Here is a 20,641-nt window from a genome sequence, read left to right as displayed (position 1 = left end):
AGGGGTCTGTCAGTGCTCTCTGGCGGGTGTTACACAGCTGTACCATCCCCACCCTGCACCACCCCCCAAGTCTGCTCACCAGGCCCTTCTTCTCATGCCTTTTACTCTCCTGGCTGATCTTCGAGGAATAAAACCGTCTTTCAAAAACAGTTTGATTTACATCACTAGTCATTTTCACCTTATAAGGTGGAAATTTCTCTTCTGCACAGACAAGCTTTTCAGGACTGTAAAGAATAGTAGAAAATGATCTCAACTCGGTATAAATAGAATTGTATCATTCAATAATTGCCTGAAAATTAAGTTAGTGAACTCAGCACTCACTCTATGAAAATGAGAGACTGAGAAAACATCACTTGGTGGCTGTTGATCAGTCTGCCCCCCACCCACACCCCTGCTGGCTCCATCCTTAGGCAGTGAGTCATGTGACCTGCGGCTGTAGCTGAGGCCTGAGACCCAGAGCCTCAGTCCCCAGAGTTGTAATTGGGACAGAGGAGCTCCAGGCAGCCTCAGAGGGCTCAAACCAGAAAGGCATAACCAGGGCATCCATTTTCCAGGACATGCACAAGAAAGCAGAGAAAGAGAAATGAAGCAGGTTCACAAAGAGAAGCTATGATAGATGACACACATCCATCATCCATCAAGTCCCAGAGAAGCAAGGAGTGACCTTGTGGTACTTTAAGCAGCCTGGCTATCTTTCTGACTGCTGTAGTCTGTTTGTGTCCCCTCACAATTGATATGTTGAAACCCCACCCCCAAAGTGATGGTATTAGGAGGTGGGGCCTTTGGGAGGTGATAGGTCATGAGGGCAGAGCCTTCCTGAATGGGATTAATGACCTTGTGAAACAGGCCTGAGAGTTCCGTCACCCTTTCCACCAATGAGAAGATTCAGTGTCTGAATCAGGAAGCCAGTCCTTACCAGACTCTGAATCTGCCAGCACCTTGATCTTGAACTTCCCTGCCTCCACCGAGAGAAATATATTTCTGTCATTTATAAGCCACCCAGTCTCAGCTCCTGTTATCGCAGTCTGAACAGATGGAGACACTTGACTATGGCTTCCATGAGAGATGGGTGCTTTCTAACATACCCAGGCCCCCTTCCCTTTTTTATCAAGTTGAGAAGGACTCCGCTTTTTGTGATCAAACTTGTCTCTGACTAACAAAGCTACCTCACTCTTAAGTCCTTTTATTACTTTGTTGAATAGCAACTTGAGGCACCTGCAGGTGCATCCTCTCGGAAGGTTTCCCAGGGCTGTCTCATTCCTGCCCAGGAAGCCAAGGCCTCTCTAGGGAAATCACCTTCACCTCCACTCCTCCCTTCATTCATTCATCCCACAAGTACTGACTCCTCATCTGCTATCTTCCAGCTAAGTGCTGGCAATACCAAGATACATTAGCAACCTCTGCCCTCAGGGAGCTTGCTGCAGAGAGAAGAGGCAGGAAGGGGAGCAGAGAAAAAGCCAGGTGATAATCCACCAAGTGCTGACTTGATCCAAATATTTCTGTGCTTTGTCATATTTCTTTTCTTTAGAGAGAGGGGATTTTTTTAGACAAAGCTAGAAAAGGTAACACAGCCCAGAGAGCACCTTATGTACTAGTTGGGCTGGATGTTATTGGAATGGTTATGGGAATCTACTAAGGGTTTTCAGTTTGGTTGATCACTTTGAAGAGGTTCCTCCGGCTGTGAGGTGGAGGGTCCATTGGAAGAGACAGACCCAAAGGCAGAATATCAACTAAAGAAATATGACCGTCTATAAAGGCTGAGGAGCCAGAGAGGGGCGATGAGGAAATAAAGCAATATAAAGGCTTTGCCTTGCTAGGGGATGAGGAGTTATATAATTATTGATGTTTAAATAAGAATATTCGCTAAAATTTGTAAAGAAACCATGAAACCAGAAATAGAACACAAAACTTTCAAATCACAGGAAAGCAGAAACAAAGTAGTGTTGTTCATTCCAGCAAAACTCAAGATGGGGAACAAAAAGGAAACACCAAGAGAACATGATAGACATGGCAGCTGCTTTTTTTTCCTTTTTCTGTAGAAAGTTTGCAAAGGCCAATGCTCCTACTACAACAACTTAAGAGAAAATAAAAAAAATTCACCCCCTCCAAGCCCCACAAAATTCCTATTTTAAAGTCGCTGGACAGCAGTGGGACAATTCTTCCAGAGAGGAAACAGTCCTTTCAGAGGGAGCCGTCAATCTGGCTACCTCTCCCCTGGGAGCTTTGCTCAGCATCAGGTAGCAGAGACTGATTCCTCCGCGCGCCCAGTGTATCTTTGGCAGATCTTCCCTCTCAGGCCTGGTGCTGTCCTGGAAAGCGGGTAGTTAACCTCGTTCTGAACAAATCCCCTCCCTGGGGATAGGGGAAAGTCAAAGCAGGGCACTGGAAATAGGTTCCCCCATCGGGGGTGGAGATCCTCCAGGCCCTGAGGATCTCCACAGCCTTCCTCAAAACTTATCTGAAAAGGAACAAAATAAGATGCTTGAACTATAAAATTTTAAAAATTGAAAATAAAAACTCAGTGGATGGATTTAACAACGGGTGGTTAGATACAACTGAAGAGATAAAGAGTAAAAATACCTAGAATTAAATTTGGAGCAACTTGGAAATAACACAAGAAAGGGTAAGAGACAGGGAGGTTACAGTGAGACAATCTAAAATACGTTTAACTGGAATTCCAGACAGAAAACAGAGTATATGGCAGAGGTAACAATCAAAGAGAAAATGAATGAAAACCTCCCTGAACTGATTGAAGACATCACTTTACAGATACAAAAAGATCCATAAATGCCAAGTAGATTAAAAAAAAAAAAATCCACACCTAGGGACATCATAGAGAACTACTGAAAATCAAAGACAACAAGAAAGTGTTAAAAGCATCCAGATAAAAAGATAACTGTCTCCAAAAGAACAACAGTAGGATGGGCAATTTTAAGAGCAAAAGACAGGGATATATGTTGAAAGAAAATATCTGCCAACCTAACATTCTTAATCCTGTGAGAACAGCCTTTAAAAATGAAAGCAAAATCTTGAGAAGGCTACATGCTGTGTGACTCCCAACTGTATGACATGCCGTACAGGCCAAACTCCGGACACAGCAAAAAGACCTTTACCTGTGTTTGCTATGTGTTTTGCTTCCCACAGGCCTCGCAGAGGCTTTGGGCCTCTCCTTTGAAACCATGCTGTGGAGACTGAACGTGAACTGGGGCAGTCTGGCATACTGCCTGGCCTTCTCTAGCTCTTTAAATTCTTTTAAGGTACATCGTTTTCCTATAGGAAGATAAAAATCTAAATCAACACCCTTAAGGTCAGCTCCAGTCACCCCTGGGGTAGGAGATCACTCAAGAATTGAAGTCTCTAAAGATGAAGCCCCGTGATCACAAAGTACCTGTCGTGTACTGAAAAATAGCTCTTTGCTCTTCATCTATCTCTTGCTGTCTTCTAAACAGAGGATCACAGAATGGTGGGACCACGACCTGTGAGAAAATGACTCTCTGAGGACCCAAGTACAATTTGTTTTAAATCTGTCTGAAGCATTCGAGTGTAGCCTTACTATACGCTAAAGCAGCTGAGAACAAGGACCCAGGGGTAATGTCATACAGAGCAAGGGAGGCATAAATGCCACCCACCTCACCCAAGAATATTTCACTGGGCCTTAAGTAGCTGAATGGACCAAGGGCCACCCAAGGAGAAGACACACACACTCCTGTTAAGAGTTCTACAGTATCAATGCATCAGGCAACAAGTATCTGCTGATGCAACTGCAGGGGTGGCTGCCTCCCAGTGGGGTCCTATATTCAGGAACCTCTCAATCTAGAACAGACAAGTCAAGCATGACAACTACCTCGTCGTGAGAGGCATCAGCTTGGCTGCTTTAGGAGCACAAAAAGAAAGAGAGTGAAGTGAAGTCACTCAGGCACGTCCGACTCTTTGCGACCCCATGGACTGTAGCCTATGAGGCTCTTCCGTCCATGGGATTTTCCAGGCAAGAGTACAGGAGTGGGTTGCCATTTCCTTCTCCAGGGGATCTTCCTGACCCAGGGATCAAACCCAGGTCTCCCGCACTGCAGGCAGGCGCTTTACCGTCTGAGCCACCAGGAAAGCCCTGGGAGCACAAGGCAGAGCTCTAAGCCAGCTTGGGAGGAAGGGCACTCCTTGAGGGCTGGCCACTGGTCTCCAAGGGCTTGTGAGAACCGAAGAGCAGGAGAACAGCACAAGCTGAGGTCAAGGGCCAGCTACAGAGGCTGTGGAGGAAGGTGGTTTTCTCCCTCCCTCTGCATCCTGAGTATACGCTTTAGACAGAAAAACTATTCCCCCCTTTTACTTCCCCAGACACTTGATCTTGACCCAATGCAATTTGCAAGGACAACAGCCACTGAATGAGGGAACAGCATAATGACTCCCCAACAGAATACTGAGTCCCCCAGAGCCAAAAAGACCTTCCTATCTTCACAACCATGACCTGCCTTAGTTTTCAGAGAGAAGCAAAAATAAATCACTTTCCTCTTCAGAGATCAGGTGGCCACTTCTGCTACGCAAGAGTAAAAGACATGAAACCTACATCTCAAAATGTTAATACCTATATTGTCAGTGTAAGATGTGAAGATGCATTACAAGCTCAACTACTGGCTCCTGGACAGCCTTTCCTGCATCCCTCCATCCACCTCTTCTATGAAGGAGCTCTCTCTGCGCTGGTTCTGTGACACGCCTGTCACATTCACTGTCCACTTACCCTCCCCAACCTTCTGGGCTTCTGGTTTGCTGAATGTGAATGGATAGAGCAATGAATGAACAAATGAATTCTCACACACATGCATGTGCCTTTTTCACAATGTTCATTCCCAAGTGGTCAAAATTACTTTGGATTCTTAATCTAAAACTCAGGGGAAATGCTTTTGTGGATTTTTTTTAAGTGAATGCAGAAAAACTGTAAGACTTCTAAAACAACCGGGTTTTCCCCAACCCCAGAGCTTCTAAGAATAAATAGATAATAATAGGTAATGTACTTACCTTTCCATAATTTGGGTCCTTTTTTGTCATATAAAAAGGATTGTATACTTCAGGATCATAAAAGTCTCCAAATATAATTTCCTTTAAACAAAAAAGTACACTTAAGAGCAAACCACTACATACAAGTGTGTTTTTGCAAGATTCAAGAAAGTGAAATACTTTATTCCATTTTTTATATAAAATCATAGATTCAAAGGGTTCAGAGAAACTTTAGAAGTAATCTGGACTGCACTGAGAGTCCACCACCTTCTGGAAGAAGCAATCATCCAGCTTTAGTCTCAAGTCACCCACTAGCCTTATTTGAGGAACTTCTGCTTCATGAGGGCTTCCCTGGTAGCTCAGCTGGTGAAGAATCCACCTGCAGTACAGGAGATCCCAGTTCAATTTCAGGAAGATCCCCTGGAGAAGGGACAGACTACCCACTCCAGTATTCTTGGGCTTCCTTGGTGGTTTAGATGGTAAAGAATCCGCCTGCAATGCGGGAGACCCTGGGTTTGATCTCTGGGTTGGAAAGATCCCTTGGAGAGGGCATGGCAACCCACTCCAGTATTCATACCTGGAGAATCCCCATGGACAGAAGGGCCTGGTGGGCTACAGTCCATGGGGTCGCAAAGAGTCAGACACAACTGAGCAACTAAGCACAGCACAGCTCTGCTCCATTAGGCAGATACTCTCTTGGTCATTCTAACCACTAGGAAGCTTGTCCTTTGAACAGAGGTGAAGTCTGCCTTGTCACTGCCAGTTCTCCCCATGAAGCAACACAAAATCCATCTACTCTTCATCCACATGTCAGCCTTTTACAATACATACTTAAAGATTTCATTTCCCTTCGTGTCATCTCTTCCCTAGGCTAAACTTCCTATATGTTTTTTTCCACTTTTCCTCCTGTGAAGTGTTGTCAAGCCTCCACCCTTTTCTAAAGGTTCTGTAACTGGTGACTGTCCGTGGGTGGACAGGCTGGACCCAATGCTTCCCACTCAGAGCAGTGCCTCTCAATACTGCCTAAAAGCTTGGATGATTTCTTGGAAGCCAGCTCACACGGCTGACTCACATTGAATTTACTGTCATTTTAAATCACTTGACTTCCAACACATGGTTTTTCTAAGGCATGGCTTTCCCATCGTATGCTTGTGCAATCACATTTTTGCACATACTTGTAAGACTTTGCACTTTGTTTCAAAGTGACCTGGATTTACCCTTGAGCTCTGCCTCTTAGGGTGTTTAGGAAAATGTATTTAATGTACACCTCCAGAAATTCTGCTCATTAAATATACTTCAGTTCAGTTCACATCTCTAATATTCCAATCACATTACTCTAGATCTCTGCTGAATACGTGGAAATTTAGGTGGGCCTCAACTTCAAAAGAGGGTCCTGATTTCAAAGTTAAAAAAAGAAAAATCTTCCATAGAAGAAGCCAAAATTTGTTCTTATTTAATAAAACTGAAGAACAGAGGATAGAAACTGGTGGTCCCTTCACCTAATAGTTGCTAACTCAATAGCCATGGAACAGTCCCCTTCTCCTTCACCCACAACATACTAAAGAGACTGGAAAGCCACACACACATGCCCAGCTCTGCTTTTAGCTAGGACTTCTGATGTGACCTGGTTTATGGACAATAAACCAGGGAAATTTGCTAGGAGCTTCTGAGGACTTTTTGCTTCCTGATCAAAGGATGAGATGTAAGAAAAGGGCCCCCAGATATCATTTCTCACCCTTTCTTCCTGCCTAGTGCCAGAGCTATAAGAAACTAAACGTGCTTACAAATGTGAGGATGATGGGCACAGACTGAAAATACTCAGGATATCAGAACAGGAAAAAAACAAAACAAAACTGGGTTATTAATGACATTGTTAGACTTCCAGAACCCACCATGAGACCACCAACCCTTCTGTTTCTTATTGAGTAACCAATAAATATTCTTATGGTTTAAACCCCTGTTATATTATTAACAATCACCAAAAAGCATGCCTGATAAGTCTAGTTCCAAGTAAACACTTCTGTTCCCTCTACCTTAAACTTTGGATTTTAAAATGTAGTAGGCTGTTTTACAGTTCCATGACCTCATCTTAGATACAAAAACAAATTTGAGGATCTGCATAATCAATGAAAATAACAGCCCAAATTTTCAAATAATATTTCATTAAAAAAATTCTCAGTACCGTTTTATTTGTGTGCTTTAAAAAATATTCAAAATTCTCTTGTTTTTTTTTCTCCAACGCTTTATATGAAATTACTTTTTCCATAATTCTCTCCTGAAGAGGCTTTGCAACATTCTCAGTCCATTTTTTATGCAACAGCTCTTTTCTTCTTTCCTTAAAAGCATCCAGATGCTGAAAATACACATCCAATCTCTAATGAAGTGATACAAACAAGGAAAGAAAACAAGTTACTAAGAGGTTTTACATTTATTTTAATCTGAATAAGTTGGGGGGGACACTTGTTCCCACTCCTAAGCTCTCAGCACATTTAGGCTGCCAAGTCATAGAATAAGATAATCAAAGAACAGAATAAAGTTCAGAAAGAGAACCTGAGAGCATAGAGCATGCAGAACCCACGGACAGTTCTACACCACAACAGTGCCTCCAGACCAAACCACATCCAAACACTTCCTCACTCAGGAAACTGTGCTTCTTTTCAGGATTCAAAGCATCGCCTGGTCACCATTCCTCATCTGTCTCCAGCCTTTATCATCAGTAAAGTCTGTGATACAAGTGGTAGAGGAATAAGAGCACCGGACTTGATTCAACACCTGTCTTTCTCTCTGAGGGTAAACCCACCTTCGTCTTTTGAGGCTCATGTGAGAATATATATGTGAACCTCCTTTATAAACTATGTCACAGTACAAATGTTCAAGTATTATTTACCAAATTCCAATCCCTCTCATTGAGATGAAAACCTCCTTAAATTTATTAATTCCATAGCGACGATCAGTAGTGATTGGTCATTACCCTTAAATATTAATTCATTTCTTGTGGCTTTATAGCTCCCCACTGTGATGTGGGAACATAAGAGAGAGAGGTAAGTTCTAGGAAAAATTTCTATTCAGTACCAGAGGAGTAGTTAGAACAATCTCTCAGATCCCTTAAGGATAAATCTGGGAAACCTGACCTCTTAGTGATCCTGCAAGGAGAGAGCACCAGCTCAGATCTATGTAGTATCAATGGGTGATTCAAGGGAGGCTCATTCTCCCAGAAAAAATGACTCTCTCTGACATGGTAACATCCTCTTTGCCACACTGCTCTATATCACTCTTGCATATCTAGAACGCACTTAGAATCCACTCTGTAGCCCACTCTTACCTTTGTAATACAATTTTCTCTAAATAATATTGCATATACAGCTTCATCAATGTCTTCTCTGGCTAATGCCTAAAATTATAGAATTAAATATTAAGATATGGATCCTGAATAAACAAACCTGTGACAAACTCAATGTATTTTACCAATAATTTGAGCGTGAATCTAACATCTGTACCTCAAAACACATTTTGTAACATTTTATTATGGAAATTTTCAAACACAATTCTCCATGAACCCATCACCCAGGTTCAACAACGATCAATTCAGTCAATCTTATTTCATCTTAATACCTACTCACTCCCCTGCCCCCTACTAGATTATTTTGAAACAAATCTCTTACATCACACCATGATTTTTAAAGTACCAAGAAAGTGTATTAAAAAGCAGAGAAAAAAAAAAAAAAAGCAGAGATATCACTTTGATGACAAAGGTTCATATAGTCAAAGCTATGGTTTTTCCAGGAGTCATGCATGGATGTGAGAGTTGGACCATACAGAAGGCTGAGCACCAACGAATTGATGCTTTTGAATTGTGGTGCTGGAGAAGACTCGAGATTCCCTTGGACTGCAAGGAGATCAAACCAGTCAACCCTAAAGGAAATCAACCCTGAATATTCATTGGAAGGATAGATGCTGAAGCTGAAGCTCTAATACTGTGGCCACCTGTTGCGAAGAGCCGACTCATTGGAAAAGACCTTGATGCTGGGGAAAATTGAGGGCAGGAGAAGAGGGCGACAGAAGTTGAGATAGTTGGATGGCATCACCAACTCAAAGGACATGAGTTTGGGCAAAGTCCAGGAGACACTGAAGGACAGGGAAGTCTGATGTGCTGCAGTCCACGGGGTCACAAAAAATAAGACACAACTTAGTGACTGAACAACAACTATAAGATGAAGCCTCTTTACAGGCAGTCTGTGGGTATGTTTTAAAAGCCCTTGAAGTTCCCTGACTTCTGCTAGTTCTCTTTATAAGTTAAAACCTCCTTATAAGTCAAAACTGCAGAAGTTTGACTTAGTTTGACTGGACTAGAGCCAGTTAGTTGAGAACTCCTGGCTAAGGACCAAGATGGTTTTACATTTAGGGACTAGCTGTTTCCATTATGAGTTTGGGTAAAGTTAATGCACTTAAATCCTTACTCTAGGGCTTTTCGTTTGGATCACTATGAACTGATCTTCCAGCCTTTACTCTTACAGAAGTAAGTAGGAACAAATGGAAAAGCAATAAAAATTAAGTATCTGTAAGAGAAGTGCTGTTACCTAAAAGAATTATCTACTGTAAAGTGATACAGATTCTTAAAACTATGTTATTCAATCTCTGACTTTGCTTTCAGTTCTGTCACAGTGAGTGCATCAAAATGAACTAAACCCCACACTCAAATACCAACTCTGTGAATAACAGAAATCTTGAAAGGGACAGTTGTATTTTTACTTGTATATCTAACAGCTTTGCATGAAATCTAAAATGATATTTGGACAGCTACTAGGGTCTTCTCCAAAATAAAACTCTCCTGATAATATGAACAGACTCTTGCTTTAAAATAAAGCCTTCTTAAACTTATTTTAGGATGATAATTGAAAAATCATGTAAAACAATTAAATGTTTTCCCCTAATACAATACAAATTTAGAATAATCAATCTATTAATCTGAAGAAGTAGAAACATACACTAACAATCATCTTGGGAAATCAATTTTTTAGCCATCCTATTAACACTATTAGCAAATGTTATACATACTATTGGTTATATGCAGATTTGCAAACCAACTTTTTTTAAAAGAAAATAGTTTTTGTTTTAACAGCTCCCTCTTGGTGATTTTGTTGGAAAATATGAGGAGGATGTTAATGATTGCTAGCAGCACTTTTGAAGTCTGTATTTTCCGTGCATGTACACTCATGCACACACACACAACCTCACCACTCTTACTGCTACCACAGTAAAAGGGGTAAAACAGAGGAAATATCCAAGAACTTCTCTATAAAATAGTGAAACTTTCTTTATGAGAAAATCATTGCTTTACCGGATCCTGAAGTGTCATGAAGTAACTGCAAGCCTAGGCCGGGCCTCCCCTGCTCTCCTGCAGGGCAGCTCTGGGACCCCTGTGTTTACCTCACCCTGCCTACCACAGGAAACAGGACCACCACCCTGGGCCAAATGTGACCCCCACCCCCTGCCCTTCTGACTGGATGAATTTCTTAAGCACCAAGTCTATGCCAGGCGCTGTTCTAGTTCTGGGGAAAACAACTGTGATTAAGACACAATAGATCTTAATTTCAAGGGATTTATGCCCCATCACCAAAAGACAGGCCCCTAAATGCCATATAATTTTACCTCCATCAACGTGACTGACTCGGGTTCTGGCCACTTTTCTAATTGTTCAGGCCCAAAATGTTTACCACAGTTGGACATTTTTGTGGCAGCCATATATAATACAATCCCTGAGGGGAGAAAGAGTAAATTGAGGAGATAGGCAAGTCCAGTTGAAAAAGTGTAGGTCTTTGAGTTCAGAGAGCGGTTAAACACTTCATAGTCTCAGTTAAGTAAAACAAAAAAATCCTCCCGTGCCCCTAAACCTGTTTCTCAAAGTGGGTGACTAGTTAGGCTCCCCGACCTACGGCCTTGCAGACCCAGCCAGGCAACACCTCAGAGTTCGCCTGGGCCTCACAGCGGAGCGGCTGCTGGAGGTCGTGGGCCTGGCTGCTCTCTGCCCCCGACCTCGAGCTCAGGGCCATCCAGGAACTGGCACAGGAGACTGACCGTTCTGGCAGGGGGAAAGGGAGCGCCTTCTAAAAACAAGCTAAAGCACTCTGTTTAGACCCCAAGCCCTCTTCCCTCAATCCGCCTACGCCTCGTATCCACCCGGAAGTCAGCTAAGAGGGGAGCTCGGCCCCCGACCCCTCAGCCTCGCGCCACCCCAGCCCCTCCGCTCCTGCCAGGCTTCAACCGTTCAGTCCTTTCAACCGTCCACCCTGCTGCTGCTGCTGCTGCTAAGTCGCTTCAGTCGTGTCCGACTCTGTGCGACCCCATAGTCGGCAGCCCACCAGGCTCCCCCGTCCCTGGGATTTTCCAAGCAAGAACACTGGAGTGGGTTGCCATTTCCTTCTCCAATGCATGAAAGTGAAAAGTGAAAGTGAAGTCGCTCAGTCGCGCCCGACTCTTTGCGACCCCATGGACTTGCAGCCTACCAGGCTCCTCCGTCCATGGGATTTTCCAGGCAAGAGTACTGGAGTGGGGTGCCATTGCCTTCTCCGACCGTCCACCCTAGGTTTTCTTTATTTTAAATAAAAAAATGTAGGTCATGTAAAGTTTACTAAAGAGAATGTACCATTTACCTGTATGATCTAGGGCTACAAGTAGAAGCGCCGAGGATAGATTTTCAGCGGCCCTTTTGCCCAAGGAAAACCTCATTGTCTTCTGTGCTCCAGATCCTGCCTACTGAGCTCCTGGGAGCAGGAGTCAAACTCAACATGAGCCAGAGGCAGACATGCAGACCCAGAATCAGCGAGTGAGTAATCAAAAGGAGTTTTTAAATTTTCTAAAGACTGTTGGGAAAATCTAGGGAGACTATGTGGGTATGGATTTTCAGGGTGCCTGACAATTTAAGGAAAGAGCAAGTGAATTGAGGTGGATGCTAAGGAAGGCAACAGTATTTTTATTGTATCTCTGAGGCAACATTTAACTCCTGTGGGAAATACATTTGCAGTAACTGTCAATATATAGTATGGTCATTTCTTAATTATCATACAGACAATTGGACTCAAAGACAAAGTCCATTGCAGATGCTTTTCTTAGAGAACATTTCTTGAGTGCTTTCCTTGGTCCTCAATCTGAGCGCTTCCTGCAACAGATGGCTTCCTTTGAAGCAGCCTTCTTTTGTGTCCTCTTTGACCAGTCAAGGACCAGGGTGTGTACTCCTTGGTTGCTAAAACCTTTTGAAAGTGACAGAAGAGAAGAGATAAGTGTGACTGATATAGGGATGAGGGGCTTTCCAGAGCAGAAAGAATTCCTCTGCTTAGCTGCGCTGACCTCCCTGAAGCCTAGTCCTCCTGTTGGAGCTAAGTGCCCTGGAGGCAGGGTCCTCTCTAAGCCTCCTGACTCAGCCTCTCCTCACTCCATCTGGATTCAGAAACATACAGATTCCAGTACAGAGCCAATCCTATTACAGGTGTGATAGATTACTGATGTGGGATATGATCTGAGGGTCCTGCTTTCAGATGTCAGTATGTCTGGAGTGCTCATTTACACTAGGATTATTGTGATTTATAAAATCCTAGGTTCCTTTCGTCCCTTCTCCTTTCAAACCTCTAAATCTTTGTCCTCCATCTTCACTGTCAGTTCATGAATGACCTGATTTCACTGAGAAAATGAAGTAAACAGAAGTAAACAGTCTTCATTCACAAAATTCACCAAGGTGTCTTCATCTATATCCATGCATTCTGTGGCCTTCCTTCCTCTTACAATGAGAGATTGTCCTGACCTCCAGTTGAGTCCTGGATCCTACCTCTCCAGAGGTAAAGGGGATAGGGAGGGTAGAGAAATGGATGAGGGAGGTATTTTAAGTAGAGAAATCATAGAAGCCTTCTTGGGAGAGATGATATTTGTGCAGGGATCTGAGTGAGTGAGGCATGGAGGGATCCGGGGAAGGGGTATTCCAGGCAGACAGAATGGTAGAAGCAAAAGCCTAATAAGGTGTGCCACAAAACAAGAAAAGGAACACAGTGAGTGTGGGGAAAAGGCAGGTGATAAGGGTGGAGAGGAGGCAGGTGCCCAGCTGTACAGCGGTTAGAGGACCCATTAAAGAGTTAGGATAAAATCCAAAGTGTGAGGGAAGCCATTAGGATTCCTGGTTTTGGGTAGGGGAGAATTTTGGTATAATAAACATTTCTAAAAGACTATGGTGCTGCATGAGAACTCATCATACAGAGGCAAGAGCAGAAGAAGGAAGACCAGTCAGGAGGCTAGTGCAAGAGGCCAGGTAAGACCACAGTGGCTTGAACCAGTGGCAGGACTGAGGAACTGAGAAGTGAACAAGCTAACAGACATAAGCTAGAAGACACGGGAACTGAGGGAAAGCAAGAAATAAAAAAATGACTCCTAGACTTTTATCCTGGGGGTCCTTCTTGGATTATGGCCCTATTCACTGAAGTAAGAGAAACCTGACAGGAAGAGGGGCAGAAGTGCAAAAGTAAAGAATAATCTTGTTTGGGGCACATTATATCAAGATACCCATAACTATCACAATACATAAGGAGGGTTTGTAAGGTTTGATTACAAAGTAACTTGTATTTTTCCTCACTGTCCATTAAAACCTGTTGTGTTGGGTAGTTCTCCAGCAACTTCCTGTTTTATTTTCCTCACTGCACTTATTACTAGCTCAGTGATATCATATATTTGCTTATTTATTGTCTATCTTTCATCAAAATGTAAGCTCCTTGAGATCAGAGATTTATCTGTTTTGTTTACCTCTAGTCTTCAGCCTTTCAAATACTGCATGGTTCAGAGTAGGTGCTTATTAAAATTTGAGGAGCAAGCAAGCACATGGGAGGATATTAAAACATGACAAGTAAAAGGAATGAGACCACAAATTTAAGTTTTTATACATTTATCATGAATTAGTTAAAAAACAAAGGAGCTCCCTTATCCTTTAGGAGTAGGAGTGAGGAAACAGAGAGTCAGAAAAGAAGTCAGAAAGAGAGTCAGAAATAGAAAGATTGACTGTAGACTCAGACTAACAAATCATTTCCATGTTGATTTCTAACTGGGAGATGAGGAAATGGGCTGCGACTTCTTCAATCCACTCCTAAAAGAAGCTACGCTCCAGAGACTTGGGACACAGGTGGTAGAGAAGAGAACTGAAGGGCAGTAGCACGTAGGCCTAGAAGCAGTAGCTAGGCTACAAGAGTCAAACGGCGCCAACTTTAACCATAGTCACCTTAGACGAGAAATCTGTGCTCGGTGAACATCTATATTTCCATACATTTTACATTTGGGGACTTTTACTTTTCAAACCTTACTACTTTTAGTATATGGTCCTTTTGAAAAATTTTGCCTTTCTTGGCTAAATTAAGAGGAACAAAATTTGAGACATGGCTTGATATCTGATAAATAGTAGAGAGATGATTGAGATGGTGGAGGAGTAGAAGAAGAGCAAAAACTCAGGAGAGGGAGCTAGAGAAATATACAGTCTGCCCTCCAGAGGACACTCCATTAGGCAGTACATGGAGTCTCACTCTCCATACCCCTGTATCAGGAAAACCTGCCTCAGTTTCTTCTACTCACTCCCTCACCCTTTTTTGGCAGGGGGAGAAGCTAGGGAGGATGGCCCACTGCCTCCTGTCTTTGGGAAGCCTGCCATACAGAGTTGTTCCCAACTGCTCAGATTTTGGTATCAGTAATTGCTGCTGTGTGTATTGCAAAATGGGACTACCCCAGCTCTCGCTGCATCCTGGTCCCAATCCCCGTCTACCTCCTAGCTCAAGGAAGTTCAAGGAAGAAAGGTGCTCTTTAGAGTTGGCTTCTTTGGAACTTGGATTCTTCCCTCCTGATAACATAGAAAGGATGACCCTGTGTTTGTGGAGAAAGGAACCAGGAAGGAAAGAATTCTATCAACTCAACTATAGCATTTAATATCTTATTTAAATTTGAGGTTGATGAGTTCTATATGACTTTATATATTTTTTTGAAAAATAAACAGCATTACCTTGCTCTACTAACATTTTCATCCAAAATCTCATTACTGCTTAATCAAACAGGTGAGTGACGGTCCTTTGGCATAAATGACCCCCACCCCCTTACAGAGGTATACACTGTACCTTCCCTGGGAAGGTCTAACTCTGTCAAAGACAAGTATGCCTTTTCCACCTCGATGCTGTAATTGGGTGATGTGGTGGTTTAGTCGCTAAGTCGTGTCTGACTCTTGTAACCCCATGGACTATAGCCTGCCAGGCTCCTCTGACCATGGGATTTTCCAGGCAAGAATAATAGAGTGGGCTGTCATTTTCTTCTCCAGGGGATCTTCCCAACCCAGGGATAGAACCCTGGTCTCCTGCATTGTAGGTGGATTCTTTACCAACTGAGCTACCAGGGAAGGCATACTTGGGATGATTCCCTAATTCATGGAAGAAAATACAGTGTAATCTTCCTCCTTATTCAGGGAGATCTCATGAATTTAAGCCTATAGTTTAAACCCCTACACATTCTAATGATGCAATATTCTCCTTCATATCTGAGTCATACTCTGCTATAAAAGATATTTAAGGACAAAACCACCCCTTTTATATAATATACAAAAACTAAATAAGACTAAAATGTTTACTATTCTAAAACCTGACACAAACAAGTGTGTATGAGATCATGGCAGTTACAGATTTTAGAGGAACTTACTCTTTCAGAGCCTAATATACAAGAGTGATGTTGAATCAGTCCATCTTTTAAGGACTTCAGCTGCCAAGTGAATAGGGCTTAGTTTCAATATTTCCTATTATCCCTCAATTTCAGTTCCCATGCAGAAGAGCAGTAAAGTGTTAAATGTACCTCAAGGACACTGAGAAGTCCGCAATGCCCAGCACCATCGCTAACAGTCATCTGTTTCTACTTTAAATCTACTAAAAAGACCCTCATGAGGCAATTAGTTGTTCTCTCTGCTGGACATGCCAGAATCAAGCATTTCTAAAAGCCTTCTGGCTTCTGTCACATTATATTTGTTCAAAAAATTCTGAGTTTATTCAGAACAAGAAAAGGGAAACCCACTGCAGCTTACTTTGTGGCTTTTTAGTAACAGAGAATTATAAGCCAACCTCCTAAACGTCATATAAGCTCCCTTCTGCCTTGCTAGGTTCTTTTTTTTATTATTGTCAACAGTTTTACTGAGATATAATTTAGCACCATAAAATTCATCCATTTTACATGTTCAGATCAATGATTTTCCTATATTTACAGAGATGTGTAACCACCACCACGGTCTAATTTTAGTACATTTTTGTCAGTTCAAAACCTCACCCTCACTTACAGTCACTCTCCATTCCCAACGCTAGCACTAGGCAGCCAATAATCCACCTCCTGGCTCCACAAATTTTCTTTTTCTGAACATTTCACATAAATATAAATAGAATCAAAATTGTGATTGTCTTCTTTCACTAAATGTAATACTTTTGAAGTTCATGTTGTAGCATGTGTAAGTGCTTCTTTTCCTTTTAACTGCCAAATAATATTCCATGTATGGATGTACCACATTTGTTTATGTATTCACAAATTGATGAACATTTGAGTGATTGATGGTGTCCTGAACACCCACTCATATACAAGCCTTTATGTGGCCATATATTTCCATTTTTCCAAACCTAGGAGTTTAATGGCTGGGTCACTTGGTAATTTAACGTTTAATATTTGAGAAACAGATAAATTGTTTTCCAAAGCTGCTGTACCATTTTATATTCCCTTCAGCAATGTCTGAGGGACCTCATTACTTTTAATCAGATGCTTAACAAGTTATATAACTATATAGAGAAATCTCTTACTTTTAATTCCATACCTAGTAAATTGAGGTGACTCCCCATGTTACACACACGTAGTCTAGGTACGCTTTTCTGCCAGTAACCTCTTGTTACTGGTTACAATATCGTAACAGCTACTACCCACCAGAACTAGTCCAAAATTTCATTTTTACCATTCCAATTCAATTAAAAATCTCCTAACTTTTAACTTTAATATGAGTTGTTAACAAGGTTTTTCTGTATCTGTGCTTGTTGTTTCTGAACGTGTCAGCTGTTTGTTCTTTAAAACCAGAAAAAGCTGAGCAAAGTTGCCATCTCACCCAGACACAGTGGTGGTAAATGCGTGATGTCTGGCCACAAGAGTCTGCTATATTCCTCAGGACTGACTCCAGTAACTTAAAATGATGGCAGGTGGTGGCAGTCAAGCATGTCAAATGAAAGAAGAACAAAGCCATGGAATAGCAGACTTACTTATAAATAACTGCTTTATCTTCTTTTTGGAATTCCAGATGAGGAGTTCTTGCCGACGGTTTCAAGTCAAAACTGCTTTCATTGAAATTCACTTTTATTTTTAGCCTTTAACAAGATAACTTGTGTGAGAGGATATTCAGAAAACAATACTAGTTTGCATTTATAGAGAAATTATTGTTATATATTGACCACTATGTATACTGTCCAAAATACCATTATTTCAAACTGGTGTGCATTCTTGGGTATTTAAGAGTTCCTGAAACTATGATAGAGATTGGTTTACTATTTACTGAGGACCTAGAATCAGGTAGGCAAAGTTTAAAGTACTCCTTATATCCTAGAGCTTATACTCCAAGTGTAAAAAGAAGTTACAGAGATTATGTCATTTACAAGCATAAATGTAAAATGCTTTTCCTAAGAAAGAACTCAAACACCCCATTTCTCAGTCTCCTTGCCATAAGGTGGCAGGCAGGTGACTTAGAACCCTCCCATGTTGCCCCAACTCAAGACTGGTTGGAAGGATGATACCAGCCCTGTGAGGAGCATCCACTTCTGGCACAGATTACAGCAGAGCTGGTGGGGTTCTGGGCCAACAACTGGAGCAGCAGCTTCCTGCTTCTGCCATTTCCTGACCACAGCAGAAACAACATATCCCTTGGTCAGTCAGTTCTACACTGTGATTTGGGGAGTTAATTCTGAAATTTGAGCCTTGTTTCTTACAACCTCCCAATGATTTTGTGAACGGCAGAAATCCTCAATGAATGAATCCTTTTCTGGGGGAGGGGGAGATTCAGTTGTCTAGAATCAAGAGCCAGTATCCCAACTAACATACCCAGTACCCCCGGCTTGCAAATAGCCACACAAAGAATTAATGGAAAGGATCAGTCTGATGCTGACTTTATCAGAATGAACCTTCCTAGAGAATGTGGACTTTGAAATGTTTTGAGTAAAAGAAATTGGTACAGCAAACATCTAGTAATCTAGATTAGTAACAAAGCATTACTCACAAGAGGACAAAAGGGTTTCCTGTGTTATGTCTGAGAAGGGCTAATGCAGTGGCTCATTTGTCCCCAGGAACTTTTTTAGGCAAGGCTATCCTGGAGAAGAACTTGAGATAAGAGTAAATACTAAGGGAACCAAACGATAATGAAAAGGCTGGATGAGAAGGGTATTATTGGATAAGACCTTCTCAACTACCTCTGCTTTTGCTCAGAGCAAACTAAGAGTATGGGTAGGAATGTCCTTAGTCAACAAATCCCATGGCTTCCTCTCAGTTCGCCTCACTCCAGAGTATCTGGCATAGAGTGATCCTTCTTGTCACTTTTTCCTCTCCTGACGTCTGTGGCAAACTACAGACTGCTTCTTCTGTCTCCTTTTCTTCCCATCTCCCAAATTTTATTGCACAGCCTTTCATCTCAGTATTTTTCTTTTTCCCAGTATTCTCTCCTCAGCCTATCTAATCCATTCTAATCCTTTTATTCTCATTCCAAAGTGAATAACTCTTTTAGTAATCCAGCCTCAAATCCCCTTCTCTTTTGAGCTGTAGTCTCACTTTTCCAACAATCTGTAATACATCTTTACCTGAAAGGACCACAAGTATATAAAACTCAGAATAAACAAAACTAAATTCATCAACTGCACTTCTGAATCTGCTCCTCCTATGTTCCATCTTATGCTGATAGCACCTCCATCCTCCCAGTGGCCTATTTTATACATCAGAGTCTTCCTTGAGCTCCCCTCTTCCCTGTTCACCATATCCAAACATTACTTCATTAGTCTATGAAACAAACACTGATTTTGGGTCACTCAGTTACTATCCGCAAGGAATTTACAGCACATGTATGTGTATATAGACATATATAGAGAGGAACAAAAATATATATATAATGGCTGACTAGGAGCTTGCTCTAAAGCAGTGATCTTTGAGCAGTTTTGTTTATGCATTCCTAAAAGAGTTTTGAAAAGCCACGTAACCCCTTGGATATTTTAAACCTGACATCTACAATTTTTCATTGTAAGTTTAAATAAGTTTGTTTCCTGTTAACAGATTTTTAAAATATCAACTGTCCCTTAAAAATCAAATATTCATTAGGATAAAATGAGTGTGGGCCTTACTAGCAATGAAAATTGTAAGATATTGTTTGATAAGATAGATTTTAACCACCATATTGAATAAGGCACACCAAATCTAAAGCAATCACATAAAGCTGTTATAAGAGAATTATAGCTAATATGTTTTGAAATTCTGGCCGTACCAGAAAACATTTCAGTTATACTTTAAAAGAAGCATCACTAAATTATATAGCTTCAACCATCCAAATTCAAAGCAGCTCAACACAGACCAAGTATCCTCGTTTTGTAGCATGCCTTTAAATCAATGAATTAGTTAAAGTAAAATAAAATATATATGAAAGGCCTGTGGGTTAAGTTTTCCTGCTTCATCATTAAAGTCTCTAAAAAGCCACTATTTTTATTTGCTCCTTCATTCTGTATCTTAAAATTTTTACACATAGGTTGAGAAGTATGTTTTTCTTTTAAAAAGCGGGATAAGAAGTAATATAGATGCAGGCTTGTTCTCAGGCAGATCAACTTTTGGAAAGAGTACCTATAGACTTATGAATCTGGAAGCTGAGTCTCTTAAAATTGCCCATGTCTGTGTATACCTTGGAAAGTCTTTACAGACCGTCACTGTATATTTTGAAATTCACAACTTGAAATTCACTGCTTTGAGGGAATCTACTTACTGTAAACAACTAGACCTTGGATAAAATGTACCCTTTGAGGTCACACACAAATGTAGCACAGGCTAGAGGTATGGGAAGCTAGGGCCATAATGCTGGGCAGCAGGGGCATGTGGAATAACAGATAATGACCCCTGAGGACAGATGGAAACAACAGAGCTAACGGAATACTGAGCCCTGTCTGGGCCAGCTGTAAGGTGGGGACACTACGCTTGAGAGACGCCACACTGAGCCAAGACCTTTGACAAGAGTTAAATAGATTTAAGGGACTAGATCTGATAGATAGAGTGCCTGATGAACTATGGACTGAGGTTCATGACATTGTACAGGAGACAGAGATCAAGACCATCCCCATGGAAAAGAAATGCAAAAAAGCAAAATGGCTGTCTGGGGAGGCCTCACAAATAGCTGTGAAAAGAAGAGAAGCGAAAAGCAAAGGAGAAAAGGAAAGATATAAGCATCTGAATGCAGAGTTCCAAAGAATAGCAAGAAGAGATAAGAAAGCCTTATTCAGCGATCATTGCAAAGAAATAGAGGAAAACAACAGAATGGGAAAGACTAGAGATCTCTTCAAGAAAATTAGAGATGCCAAGGGAACATTTCATGCAAAGATGGGCTCGATAAAGGACA

General features: G+C 41.6%; 2 protein-coding genes across 4 annotated transcripts in view; both read right to left on the bottom strand.

The window, feature by feature from the left end:
* The window catches only part of FAM228A (family with sequence similarity 228 member A), a 30,582-nt gene extending 13,207 nt beyond the window's left edge, over positions 1–17,375 (bottom strand). For both annotated transcript variants that reach the window (XM_027966553.3, XM_060411930.1), the window contains exons 1-8: positions 17,271–17,375; positions 10,639–10,745; positions 8,312–8,380; positions 7,172–7,363; positions 5,011–5,091; positions 3,389–3,476; positions 3,114–3,270; positions 80–224 (exon numbers count right to left, since the gene is read on the bottom strand). In XM_027966553.3, the coding sequence (XP_027822354.1) occupies positions 80–224; positions 3,114–3,270; positions 3,389–3,476; positions 5,011–5,091; positions 7,172–7,363; positions 8,312–8,380; positions 10,639–10,731 (825 nt within the window). In that variant the 5' untranslated portion in view covers positions 10,732–10,745; positions 17,271–17,375. The remainder of the gene's footprint in view (positions 1–79; positions 225–3,113; positions 3,271–3,388; positions 3,477–5,010; positions 5,092–7,171; positions 7,364–8,311; positions 8,381–10,638; positions 10,746–17,270) is intronic.
* The window catches only part of FAM228B (family with sequence similarity 228 member B), a 40,518-nt gene continuing 33,031 nt past the window's right edge, over positions 13,155–20,641 (bottom strand). For both annotated transcript variants that reach the window (XM_012165722.4, XM_042245855.2), the window contains exon 8: positions 13,155–17,375. In XM_012165722.4, the coding sequence (XP_012021112.2) occupies positions 17,267–17,375 (109 nt within the window). In that variant the 3' untranslated portion in view covers positions 13,155–17,266. The remainder of the gene's footprint in view (positions 17,376–20,641) is intronic.

The sequence above is a fragment of the Ovis aries genome, chromosome 3 (assembly GCF_016772045.2).
Source record: "Ovis aries strain OAR_USU_Benz2616 breed Rambouillet chromosome 3, ARS-UI_Ramb_v3.0, whole genome shotgun sequence".
NCBI classification, from domain to species: domain Eukaryota; kingdom Metazoa; phylum Chordata; class Mammalia; order Artiodactyla; family Bovidae; genus Ovis; species Ovis aries.
Note: the sequence above shows the minus strand (reverse complement) of the source record. Positions and strands in the feature narration are given on the sequence as shown.